Source organism: Pan paniscus, chromosome 1 (assembly GCF_029289425.2).
Source record: "Pan paniscus chromosome 1, NHGRI_mPanPan1-v2.0_pri, whole genome shotgun sequence".
Classification (NCBI taxonomy): Eukaryota; Metazoa; Chordata; class Mammalia; order Primates; family Hominidae; genus Pan; species Pan paniscus.
Window position 1 is genome coordinate 214197160 of NC_073249.2, and position 13535 is coordinate 214210694.

The 13535-nt window shown below is 44.3% G+C and overlaps 2 protein-coding genes across 2 annotated transcripts; both read right to left on the reverse strand.

Annotated features, from left to right (window-relative positions):
* Positions 1-994: 994 nt before the first annotated feature.
* Positions 995-1952, reverse strand: LOC129393902 (heterogeneous nuclear ribonucleoprotein C-like 3). Its single transcript, XM_063596190.1, has one exon. It carries the CDS (start codon positions 1935-1937, stop codon positions 1056-1058), a length of 882 nt encoding a protein of 293 aa, XP_063452260.1. The 5' UTR covers positions 1938-1952; the 3' UTR covers positions 995-1055.
* A 7234-nt stretch (positions 1953-9186) lies between these two features.
* On the reverse strand, positions 9187-13272 carry LOC134728953 (PRAME family member 10-like). Its single transcript, XM_063596194.1, has 3 exons — positions 12986-13272; positions 12011-12589; positions 9187-10899 (listed from the first exon to the last, which is right to left on the reverse strand). The coding sequence occupies exons 1-3, from the start codon at positions 13270-13272 to the stop codon at positions 10341-10343; spliced, it is 1425 nt and encodes a 474-aa protein (XP_063452264.1). The 3' UTR covers positions 9187-10340.
* Positions 13273-13535: the final 263 nt, after the last annotated feature.

Genomic DNA, 13535 nt, shown 5'->3' on the forward strand with positions numbered 1-13535 from the left:
CAAGGCACGTGGATCACTTGAGGTTAGGAGTTCGAGACCAGCCTGGCCAACATGGTGAACCGCCGTCTCTACCAAAAATATAAAAATGAGCTGTGCATGGTGGCGGGTGGCTATAATCCCAGCTACTCAGGAGGCTGAGGCATGAGAATTGCTTGAGCCTGGGAGGTGGATGTTGGAGTGAGCTGAGATTGTGCCACTCCATTGCAGCCTGGGTAACAGAGTGAAACTCCATCCCACCCCTCAAAACAAATGTTTTGTAAAGATAGGGTTTTGCCATGTTGCCCAGGTTGGTCTCGAAGCCCTGGGCTCAAATGATCCTCCCTCCTTGGCCTCCCAAAGTGTTGTAGTTACAGGCATGGGTCACTGCTCCCACCAAGAATTTTTTTTCTTTAAATTGCTGGTTTAATAAGGACTTGTTTATTTTGAGGAAAAAGGTCCCAAACATGAAGCTGTTCACAAAAATAACCCACAGTATCAACTTTAGAAAACACGTTTGAAGACTATAACACCAATTATGTTTCTGAGGATGCATTTGACATGCCTGCCAACTCTCATTCACAAAAATACATTGATAGATTTTTGTTGAACTGCCCCACACAGCACAGTAATATGGGGTGTAACACACATACTTGTAACTCCAAGCTGCTATCAGGAACTACTCAACTCAATGAGATTGCCTTTGCAGTTAGGGAAGCAACTACTGAACTTATGTATGAAAGAAAAGAACCGTATTCCCTGCATAAAAAGAAATTATTTTGGAGACAGTTGATAAAAACCATACGTCCTTTTTACTGTTAAGTCATAAAGAGGTGTCAAAATTAAAAGCAAAAATTACAGGGTAAGACTTAGGAAAACTACTAGGGGTGTCAAGGGAAGTGAAAATGGGACTAGGTGCAGGGCAATATGAATTAATGAATGTGGGAAGGACAAGGATGGGGAGAACAGTAAGCATGTGCTGAAGATACTAAGGGAGAGGATCTGGTGAAAAATTTGTTGTTAGACAAGCTCCTAGGTAAAGAAACAATGGGATAAGATTTCTCAACCCCACGATGTGCTTAAGAGTCATCCTGGCCATTGGTGCTGTCTCTGTTATCCTCTCCTTCCTCAGCCTCTTTTTCATCATCCTTGATCAACTCCAGCTGGTTGTCCCCCTGATCTTCATTATCATCATCATACAGTAGGTCCCCCTCCTCAACAGAGTCATCTGCACCCCCCTCAGACTCCATCTTCACATGAGTCTTATCCTTCTTCAAGGAGCTGCTGGTCTGCTCCTCTTCAGACTTAGCATTCTTTACCTCTATTCCTTGCTTGCAATGTTCCTTTTCAATTTTTTCCAGGTTTTCCAGGAGAGAATCCACTTTCTGTTTTATCTGGGTCAACTCCTGCTTAATGGCCTGAAGGTCATCTCCTTTCAGCTTTCCAGACTTGGAAGATCTCCGCTTTCCACTCTTAGAATTGAAGCCACTTTTGCCCCTTCGTGAGGTGTTTCCTGATACGCGCTGACGTTTCGAGGGCACTACAGCCAGAGCAATGGGAGGAGGAGGAGGTACACGTGCTGGGAAACTGTACATCCCATCATAATAATGCCGTTGAAAGCCATAGTCCAAGTCAAAAGAGGAGCCGTACATCTCTGCTGCTGATCGTTTCACACCTGCGTTTCCTCGGTTCACTTTTGGCTCTGCAGCCAGGTTAATATCTACAACCTGGTCAGCAATCATTCTGCCATCCTCTCCTGCTACAGCAGCCCGGGCATTTTTCTCCTTATCATATTGAACGAAGGCAAAGCCCTTATGAACAGAGCAGCCTGCAATTTTGCCATACTTGGAAAAGATCGCCTCCACATCCGATTTCTTGACAACAAGAGTGTTGAGATTCCCAATGAACACACGGGAGTTCATGGAGTGAGGATCCATCTTGTTGGTAACGTTGCTGGCCATTGTGTTGGATGATAAGGTTTCTCAAAAAGCCAAAAACAGGAGGCGGGAGGGAGAAGAGATTCGATTCTAAGTCTCCTACTGCCGGGTTCTACGTGGAGAAGCTGACTGCGGCTCGAGGCCAGAAATGCAGCCAAAACAGCTCAGTCTTCCTCTCTTCACAAAATGGCTCCCAACAAGAATTCTGAAATGACGTAAAGAAAAGCACAATCAACATTTTTGAAATAAAGACAAAACTGCATTTAGAAAAAAAAAGATCAAAGCTTGAAACCGTTCTTATGAAAAAAAGAAAAAAAGACAGGATAGAGTTCAGTGCCGTCGTAGGCTGCACTGTCATCATTCTACATCGGCTAACTGTAGGTCAGATGGGAGTGTCCTTACAGAAACTAGTGACTTACCAGATCTGGACTCAGTTTGCAGGGTGTTCAGACCTCAGGAAGAACCAAGCAGGAACTCCAGGCTTGAAGACTTTGGGTCTCTCCTCTGGGTCTTTAGAAGCTTTTATTGACCTTTCTAATCACAACTCCCACCCACGCCCTTCCACGTATGCACTGCTAGCTTCCAATCAAAAAGCAATATCTGATTGCATTTCTGAAGTTCCACCCAGCTAATCCTGATTGGGTTTTTGGCTTTCCGCAGATTAATGGATTGAACCAAATATCCATTCATATCACATATCCATATTCATTTCATGAATCAAGAAATTGACAGCATTAGGGATAGAGTGGAAGTCAAGAATTCATTCATTTAAGGCCAGCTGAGTTGGCTCATGCCTGTAATCCCAGCACTTTGGGAGGCCAAGACAGGGGGATCACCTGAGGTCAGGAGTTCAAGACCAGCTTGACCAATATGGTGAAACCCTGTCTCTACAAAAATACAAAATTAGCCGGGCATGATGGTGGCTGCCTGTAATCCAGATACTTGGGAGGCTGAGGTGGGAGAATTGCTTGAACCCAGGAGGCTGAGGTTGCAGTGAGCCGAGATTGCACACAGCCCTCCAGACTGGGTGACAGAGGGAGACTCTGTCAACAACAACAACAACAAAAAAAGAATGCCTTCATTCACGAACTCCACAAGAACTGATGGAATTTTACTGATATGTCACCTTCATAGCCCTGAGTGTGAGGCAGGGAAGGGGTTGATCTGTTCCGGACATTAGACAGAAAAATAAAACCTGAGAGTAGTGTTGTTGGGAGATCTTTGGCCACATCAATATTTTAAAAATGCTTTATAGTTAAAATAGCTTTATAAAAACAGAGAAGTCATCCCTACAAAATAAGAATAAAAAGCTCCATGTATGGAATGGTCTTGTGGGTTTTATATCACCTAAGGTAGCAGGTTATATGCTCATTCTGGTGGAAGAGAGGTGCTACTGAGGGTGTCAATGGTCTCAGGGCTTAGGTTAAGGCTTCTCTGAAAGAAATTGAAACCATACATATAAACTTTATGAATTTAATCAGTGAAGAAGGGAGGGGGAGAAACAAAAATAAAGCAAGCTTGCAGCTCATTCAGCATTCAGCATGAGGTCAGCTTGAACTGCTTCCTCATGGTTGCTGGCAGCCTACTGTCCCAAAATCATGTAGACCTTAAATTACAGTTCCCCTTAACTGCCCTGCAGACAACAATTTAAGCATTGTGAAGCATTAACTTTTTCATTTGACATATTCTTTCAGGTTCTGCATGTCAGTGAAACTACTGATGCCAGGTGATCTGAAGGGCCCTGCAAGGCACCAACTCACCAAAGAATGCAGTTTCAACATCCTGATGACTTCATACCTCTTACTGCTACACCAACTTTCCAGCCGCTTGCTATCTGGGATCCACTGGAAACCCTCAGTACTCCTTGGGGAGATGAATTTGAGGATCTCCTCCTAGCTTATCATTCAGCCACCTTGTGATCATTAAACTCTGCTGCAAAGCCTGCTGTCTCAGAATATTGGTCAGCTACTGTGCAGCAGGCATAGGAACCTGATGGTCCTGTAATAAAATCATGCCAAAATTACAAATCTTTTCATGAATGTAGCATCCTCAATTGCTACCCAACTGTGATGAAAGCAGGTTTTAGGATTAGCTATGATCCTTCCCTTTCATCTAAATGACTCCATAGCCAGCAATTGCTTTGGTTAGTGCGAGTGGCTACATTTTGAACAGAAGATCTTAGAAAGTGTTTGGTTTGAGTGGTGGAACTACCTAGCAACATAGAATATAGGTTTGATAATTTTGTGTTAATACAAAACCAAGTCTCAGTCAATGGAAGAAGATCAAATGGAGTCTTGTTCCATTGTCTTGGAAAAGCTGTCTACCAGGTGATGATGTCTGCTTCTAGGGAAGGCTTTTCCTCGGATATCTTTAAGTTTAAGTCATCTGGTACGGTCCCATCCATTGCTGCTCATGCGCAGATTTCCCTTGGCGTCATTTCTAAAGGATGCAATCTCCAAACGCTAGGGCATCAAGGTCTAAGCATCACTGAAAGCCTCCTTCACCTACTGGAAATAGTCTTTCAAATACTGCATCAAGGTCTTGCAGTATTGAGTCACATTGTTACTGAATGATGGGCTCACTGTCCTAAGTGCATAGAAGCCAATACTATGACACTATCTTTTGAGAAAAGAAAAAAGATTCAGCTGGATGTGGTGGCTCACATCTATAATCCCAGCCCTTTAGGAGGCTGAGGCAGGCAGATCACGAGGTCAGGGGTTCGAGACCAACCTGGCCAACATGGTGAAATCCTGTTTCTGCTAAAAATACAAAAATTAGCTGGGTGTGATGGGGTGCGCCCATAATTCCAGCTACTCAGGGGGCTGAGGCAGGAAGATCTCTTGAACCTGGGAGGTGGATTTTGCAGTGAGCTGACATAACACCACTGTACTCCAGCCTGAGCAACAGAGGCTCAGTCTCAAAAGAATATTAATAATAATAATCCAGTTTTCTTTGTTAGTTTAGCTAATTTTAGTTTAAAGATACCATTTGTTCTTGAATACCTTTGCAGAATACCAAGGATAGTGAAATTAATGGTAGTGCCATTGAATCTGTAAAATTTTACCTGTGTGATCACCTGCCTAGTAAACTGAGGTTTCCTACCATTGGAGATTTCTCCAGAGGTGCCCCAGAAAGGAAACACATTTTATAATCATTTATTTGCTATGACTGTGGCATCAGCCTTTCTAAGCTACAACCCATCCTGAAAACAGACAGACAATCACAAGAATTGTAGCCTTTTTACCTGGCTCACTGTTATGATTGGTCCATGACATTCCTCTTTCTTACAGCTAGATGTGTGTATGTCCATCTATTCATATCGATATCTATATCTATTTCCTTTTATTACCATGATTCATTTCCACTCCCCTTTCCATAGATAGCCACTCTACTCTTTGACCAACCTTGAATTTGGATGTGACCTTATAGGATATAAGTATATGGAAAGTATATAGAATATATACTGGCATTTCATATGTGTATTTATTTTAATCCACATGTATGCTATAGTGTATGGTGCTACAGAAGACGGCCTGACAATTGTCCAGTCCTGGACACTGGAGAGTGAATGAACATGCTGCTATAGTTAATTTTCTTTCTTTTCTTTTTTTTTTCGGAGATGCAGCCTCACTCTGTTGCCAGGCTGCTGGAATGGAATGACATGATCTCGATTCACTGCAACCTCCACCTCCTGGGTTTGAGTGATTCTCTTGCCTCAGCCTCCACTCTACCTGGGATTACAGGCGCCCGCCACCATGCCTGGCTATTTTTTGTATTTTTATTAGGATGGGGTTTCACCATATTGGCCAGGCTGGTCTCGAACTCTTGACCTCAGGTGATCCACCCACCTCAGCCTCCCAAAGTGCTGGTACTACGGGCATGAGCCATCTTGTCTGTCCTTGTTGTAATTCAGATTTTCAGAACAACAGGGTGAATGAAGGCTTATAATCAATTTAACTATAGACCTTGGTCTCTTACCAAATTTTTAACTAATATATCTTTCAAATATAATAAGAATAAAAGTATTGCTTGCCCTATGTCAAATCCAGCTTGAAGTACTTAAATAGATTAACTCATAGCACTCTGTGAAGTCAATCTTGTGATTATTCCTTTTTATGGGTGAGTTAGCTGGGGCACAGAGGTTAAGTAAGTTGGATAAGATCATACAGCCATTGGCCACCGAGCCAGATTTGAACCTAAATTAATCAATCTGGATCTGGAATCTTTCCTACTGACCAAAATACCTATGTGCCTCTAAATCCTAAGCTGCTGAGGGTCTTACCTTGTTTCATATCTCAGTAGGAAGGGAGCTAATGTTTATCCATTACATCTTATGTTTAATGCAAATTTTTAATACATAACATTTCATTTTCCAAAATATGTTATTATACATTTACTTTGATTTTTCTGCATTTTTTAGGAACCTTGCTTTTCCTCCTTTAATTTGTTAGTGTGGTGAATTATGCATAGATTTTTCTGAGATTGTCTGGCATTCCTGGAATGGCCATTATATATTACTTTCTTTTCCTTTTTTTTTTTTTTTTTTAAGACACAGTTTCACTCTTGCTGCCCAGGCTGGAGTGCAATGGCGTGATCTCGGCTGACTGCAACATCTGCCTCCTGGGTTCAAGGGATTCTCCTGCCTCAGCCTCCTGAGTAGCTTGGATTACAGGCACCCACCACCACACCTGGCTAATTTTGTATTTTTAGTAGAGATGGGTATACTCCATTTTGGTCAGGCTGGTCTCAAACTCCCGACTTCCGGTGATCCACCCGCCTTGGCCTCCCAAAGTGCTGGGATTACAGGCGAGATTCAGAATGCCTGGCCTATATAATACTTTCTAATGCACTGTTGCATTTATTAGCTGACATTTTATTAAGAACTTTTGCTGTCTTGCTCCAGATCATAGAAAAAAAGGCTTTCAATTTCTCCATTCAGTATGATGTTGGCTGTGGGTGTGTGAAAAATACTCTTTATTATTCTGAGGTTTTTGTAGAGAGTTTTATCATAAAGAGATGTTGGCCAGTTGCAGTGGCTCACTGGTGAAACAGTGAAACGCCTTCTCTACTAAACATACAAAAAGAAAATTAGCTAGGCATGGTGGTGTGTGCCTCTAGTCCCAGCTACTCAGGAGGCTGAGGCAGGAGAATCACTTGGACCTGGGAGGTGGAGGTTGCAGTGAGCTGAGATTGCACCACTGCACTCCAGCCTAGGTGAAAGAGTGAGGCTCTGTCACACACACACACACACACGCGCACACACACACACACACAAAAGTCCTTTCAGGACAAAACCTTGTTCACTCGTGGTGTATATTTAATGTGCTTCCACTAGAAGTGAGAAATTCTCATAGTTTACATAACATTTTAAATTTATGAATCACTCCAAAGGCATACCTACTATTTGTAAAAGTATTAACTACTTTGTCTTTGACTATATGACAAACTCTAGTAAGGGTGTATCTTACTGTAAATTGCTCTGATATAAACTCTAAAATAAACGCAACAGAATTAACCAACTTTTAAAACAGGAAAAATAAGCTGGGAGCGGAGGCTCATGTCTGTAATCCAGCACTCTGGGAGGCCAAGTCAGGCAGATCACAAAGTCAGAAGATGGAGACCATCTTGGCCAACATAGTGACACCCCATCTCTAATTAAAAAAATATAAAAATTAGCCAGGCATGGTGGCACAGGCCTGTAATCCCAGCTACTTAGGAGGCTGAGACAGGAGAATCATTTCAACTACGGAGTCGGAGGTTAGAGTGAGCTGATATCTCGCCACTGCACTCCAACCGGGACAGCAGTTTGAGACTCCATCTCAAAAAAAAAAAAAGAAGGCCGGTCGCGGTTGTGGCTCACGCCTGTAATCCCAGCACTTTCTGAGGCCAAGGCAGGCAGATTACGAGGTCAAAAGATTGAGACCATCCTAGCCAACATGGTGAAACCCCATCACTACTAAAAAATACAAAAATTAGCTGGGCATGGTGGTGTCCGCCCGTAGTCCTAGCTACTCAAGAGGCTGAGACAGCAGAATCACTTGAACCCAGGAGGAGGAGGTTGCAGTGAGCCAAGATCGCGCCACTGCACTCCAAGCTGGTGACAGAGCGAGGCTCCATCTCAAAACAAACAGACAAAAACAAAACAACAACAAAAAACCCCAAAAAAGCTGGAAAAATAAATTCTGAAAGAATTTCCATCTCTATGAGTTCATCTTCAGAAGTGATAGCATTTCCTGCTTGGCATTTTTCTCCTACATTTTTGGCATAAAATCTATCAACAAAAAGTATAAACCCAGGTTTGTGTAATAGAATGTTACACAATATTCATACTTTCCTCAGGCTTTTTCCACCCTGCTGTAGTCATTCACTTTTAGGCTTTCCCAGGTCCTAATACATTTGTGTCAACTGATATAAACCAGGTAACCCACAGTCACAGCCTCCTGCGAGGATTCTAATTTACTCAGTAGATCGGTGCAGTGACTCACATCTGTAATCCCAGCACTTTGAGAGGCTGAGGTGGGAGGATCACTTGAGGCCAGAAGTTCAAAACCCACCTGGGGAACATTGCAAAACTCTGTCTCTGAACAAATAAAAATAAAAATCCAACAGAAAATAATGGATACTACGGAGAATATGGAGAAATGAGAACCCTGGTACAACATTGGTAGTTATGTAAATCAGTACAGCTACTATGGAAAACAGTATGGAGTTTCCTCCAAAAAATAAGAATAGGATTAGCATATGAACCATAAATCCCACTGCTGGATATATATCCAAAATTAAATAAATACATCCAGGAGATATCTACACTACCATGTTGGTCAGGCTGGTCTCGAACTCGTGACCTCAAGTAATCCACCTGCCTCAGCCTCCCAAAATTCTGGGATTACAGGCGTACACCACTGCACCCAGCCTGCACTCCCCTATTTATTGCAGCACTATCCACAATAGCCAAAATATGGAATCAAACAAAGTGTCCATCAACAGATGAATGGATCAAGAAAATGTGGTAAATACACACAATAGAATATCATTCAGCCATAAACATGAATGAAATCCTGTCATCTGCAACAACATGGATGGAACTGGAGGGCATTATGTTAAGTGAAGTAAGCCAGCTACAGAAGACAAACATGGCATCTTCTCACTCATATTTGGGAATTAAAAACACGAAACTTAAAAATAGTAAAATGACTGTTATCAGAAGCTAGGAAGGGTACTGGGAAACGGATAATAAGAAGGGGATGATTAATGGGAATAAAAACACAGATAGGAATAAGATCCAGGGTTCAGTAGCACAATAAGGCAAATCATGTTGACAATAGTTCATAGTAAATTTCTACATAATTAAAACAATGGAATTGGAATGTTGCTAACACAAAGAAATGATAAATTCTTGAGATGGTGGCTATCCCTGTTACCATGATTTGAACATTACACATCTTATGCTTATATCAGAATTTCAGGCCAGGTGCAGTGGCTCATGTCTACAATCTGAGCACTTTGGGAGGCTGAGGCGGATGGTTTGCCTGAAGTCAGGAGTTCAAGACCAGCCTGGTCAACATGGTGAAATCCCCCTTTCTACAAAAAATACAAAAATTAGCCAGGCATGGTGGCGGGTCCCTGTAGTTCCAGCTACTCAGGAGGCTGAGGCAGGAGAATTGCTTGAACCCAGGAGGCAGATTTCTAGAGACTTCTGATGTATAAATGTCTAAAACAGGTTGATCAATCATGGAAGACACCAGAAAGTTTCCATTCAGGTTCCATTTGTTTTTGACATTTTTAAATAACCATCCTTGCAGGGGTAACTCCTGCATCACTCTAGAACTTCAGGTTCTATTTCTAAGTCTAAGACACAGGTCCCTGAAGGCCTCATTGATGCCAAGTCAGCATTTTTACCCAGTCCTGCCCCTGGCTGAGTCACCTTTGTTTTTCCACTCACAGTGAGCACGTGCCTCAAATACGCGGCTGTGTGCTTCCTTGAAGAAGCGGCTGACCGGGCCCTGCTGCTCACACCTGTAAACCTGGCACTGTGGAAGGCCAAGGTGGTCAGATCACTTGAGGTCAGGAGTTTGAGGTCAGCCTTCGCCAACATCGTGAAGCCCTGTCTCTACTAAAAATACAAAAATTAGCCGGGCGTGGGGACATACACCCACAACACCAGCTACTTGGGAGGCTGAGGCAGGAGAATCACTTGAACCCAGGAGGTGGTGCTTGCAGTGAGCTGAGATTGTGCCACTGCACTTCATCCTGAGGGACACAGTGAGACTCTGTCTCAAAAAATAAAATAAAATAAAATAAAATAAAATAAAATAAAATAAAAAATATAAAAAATGAAATAAAATTTTAAAAAATGCACCCACGTACAATATTTTAGTTCCCAAGTGTCCAGAAGAAAGCTTATCCATCCCATGAACCAGGCCTTCCCTAGGAGCAAAGATGGAAGTCCACTTTCTCAGATGGCCATGAGCCACACGTAGGGCAAGGGACGGGACCAAAGAAGATCCTCTTGGGCTGCCTGACTTCCCTGAGTGTATGCATCAGCTCAGCCCGAATTGGGGTGAGGATCTCCCAATTGACATGACCCTTGTAGTCAAGACTCTCCAGAGGGGCAGGATACAACTCCAGGCCTAACTTGCTCAGCCCACCTGTGTGACGCAGCAGGTCTTTCAGAGCATTCATGGAGGTCTCATTTCCATGAAAGTTGAAGGTGGTGAGCTGGGAACAGTGGCTCAGGGCAGGCAGGAGGACCCTGAGTTGGGGGTCCTGGATCCGACAGTCCTTTAAGACGAGGGTCTTGAGAGTAACAGCAACTTTCTCCAGCAGAACACCAAGGGGCTCAAGATTGGTGGTCCACATTAGGATATGAATCAGACGCAGCTCCTTTAGCTGACTGAGGCTTGGGTACTGAGACAGACACTCCATGTCCCGATCAATTAGGTAAGCATCACTGAATATAAAAGCACCCAAGGGGTTCTTGAGGTACCTGGGGAGAGCAAGAAGTTAGTTATGGGCAATGGTGCCATTTAGAGGAGGGGGGTGGGAAATCATCTCAATGGTAAACTTGAAGTGGGCATTGAGTAATTCTGCACCTTACTACCACACAGGTGTTATAGTAACTGCAATGGGGAAGCCTGTTTCACCCAAACACAAGTTTGTTCCCATCATCAGATGATGGTCTGCGTGCAAGGTGCTGCCTGATGAAGACCCAGATCATTCAGGGGCCACTCCATTTTAGGCTCAGTCCTTTCACCCTTGCCTGTGTGATTGGTACCACTCTCACACCTACTCCCTCAGCCTCCATCCCAGAAGCATGCACTTCTGATATCAATTATCTTTCCTGGAGTTCAAAACAATGTTTTACAGACAGGGAATTAGAGCAGTTTGCTAAGCTGCTGAAGACAGAGCTGCCACTGTGAAATGCACAGGTTTGATGTACTTTCTCTTTTTTTTTTTTTTTTTTTGAGACAGTCTCACATTGTAACCTAGGCTGGAGTGTAGTGGCACCAACTCAGCTCACTGCAGCCTCCACTTCCCTTGCCTCAGTCTCCCAAGCAGCTGGGATTACAGGTGCCTGTCTGCATGCCCGGTGACTTTTTTTTGTATTTTTAGTAGAGACGGGGATTCACTGTGTTGGCCAGACTGGTCTCAAATTCCCCACCTCATGATCTCCCTGCCTTGGCCTCCCGAAGTGCTGGGATTACAGGCATGAGACACCACAACCGGCCACACCTTCCCTTCTTTCATACCATCCTCTGTATGAAGAATATGTTTTCATCATATTAACTTTATACACTGTTCCTCACAAGGAGTTCACAAATGCACCCTCACTAGATCTGAACCCTCAACTAACCGGCTCCGTACACACCTCTCTCTGTGGCATCTACCCCAGGCCATCCCTCTGCCCTTGAGTGGTCTTGTGATACCCACTTCAGGATATAGAGCACTGAAGAGCATAATGAGTTGACATTCTAGCGTCCCATTCCCTGTGACATCACCGGTGGCTGGCACAGAGTAGATGCCCATTAACATTTACTGTGAAAAAGAACATAAGTCTGTGGTATGGTCTGCAGAGAAAGCTCACCATCCTTTCTTACCTGAGCAGGTGCTCCAGGTGCTCTTTGATATTACTGATCTTTTTTATATAAAGCATCTGGGGGTAGTACAGGCAGAGGAATGGAGAGTCCAAGTCAGGAATGCACGGCCACTGGACGCTCACGTATAACTCACGCTCATAACTGAAGGCTAAAAAGAGTTCACGAAGATTGCTCATCTGGCTCAGGTAAGGGGCAAACTTTCCTGTTTTATTCAGAAAGGACTTTTTCCAGACTTCCAACTCCTGGATACTGTCTGGGTATATCCTTTCCAATAAATTGCAGAAACTTGAAGTGGGCATTGAGTAATTCTGCACCTTATTACAACACAGGTGCACTAGGCCTCTTCTGTAGTGGATCCACCCACAAAGGTAGCTCAGGCATTCATCCAGTGTACTTTCCTTTAGGCAGAGGTCTATGAACACCTTCAAGGGCTGGCGCTCTCCCATCCTTGGACAGTCCTCCACTGTCTGCCTCTTACTCATGACCTCTGGGGAGCAGGAGAGGACCTTGGCTCCAGACCATATGGTCCAGAAATTCTCATCAACATCCCGCAAATCCAGCACTTGAAGTTTCCACCTCCTGTGAGTAACATAGGGGAAAAGCTCAGAATGTAGGAAAGGACCGACCCTTGACCTGAACTTTCACTCCACATCCAGGACATCAGTCAGCTGCTCCTGTCCTCAGTGCTCCTCCTTCTGTCTCTTCTCCATCCTGTTCCCCCTTGGATTCTGCCTGGTACCCACTTCTAGTACCTTTACTTTCTGCTGGGAGGAAGCAGGCTCCTGTTTCCTCAGTGGACCCTGTATGGTGAGCAGACCTTTCCCAGAGGATCTGGGCAAAGGCCAACGCCTCTCATGGGCACTGTCAGAAGCCTCTGAGCCACCCTAGCTCCCCAACCCCACCACTCCTCCTGAGCCAGCTGTCCCTTCCCTGGATGCCTGGACCCTTCCTCGCAAGCCACCTGAGTCACCTCACCTGGGGCGAACCTTCTGGGCCACCAGTGTATCAAGTCCCCTCAGGACAGCTTGCAAGGTCTCCAGATGAGGTGTCTTCATCAGGGATCCCAGAGGGAGGCAGAGGAAGGGCCAGGCCTGCACCATCAACTTCAGGGCCTCAAAACGTCTCATGCTGAAGGCCTCCATGAACATCAGAGGGAAGACCTCCCTGGGCAGCTCATCCAGGGTGAAGATGGTCAAGAACTGGTTCCTCAGCAGGCTCTGCCCTGCCAGCTCCAGGAGTCTGGATGGGGACTGGAGGCTCATTCTGACAAATCTCCGAGGAAAAACTCTAGAGGACAATCTAGTGAAAAGGCAAGTTTCTCGGGCCAATCCCCAGCAACCCCCACTTCTCCTAGGGCCAAAGTCATTTCTCTAGCATGTGTGAAAGAGCCCTCAGTTTACTCCAATTCCATTCTGCAATAAGTGGCCACAGAGGCATAGTTCTGCCCTTCTGGTACCAAGAAGAGTGTGTCCCAACCTCTAAAGAGCAGGCAAGATCCCTCCTAGTCCATGAATTATTAGCCACT

Coding starts and splice junctions, on each gene's coding strand:
- LOC129393902 (XM_063596190.1), bottom strand. CDS start 1,937: ATGGCCAGCAACGTTACCAACAAGATGGATCCTCACTCCATGAACTCC.
- LOC134728953 (XM_063596194.1), bottom strand. CDS start 13,272: ATGAGCCTCCAGTCCCCATCCAGACTCCTGGAGCTGGCAGGGCAGAGC. Junction 12,590..12,985: donor GCCCAGAAGGTTCGCCCCAG/GTGAGGTGACTC, acceptor TGTTACTCACAG/GAGGTGGAAACTTCAAGTGC. Junction 10,900..12,010: donor CACCTGGAGCACCTGCTCAG/GTAAGAAAGGAT, acceptor TGCTCTCCCCAG/GTACCTCAAGAACCCCTTGG.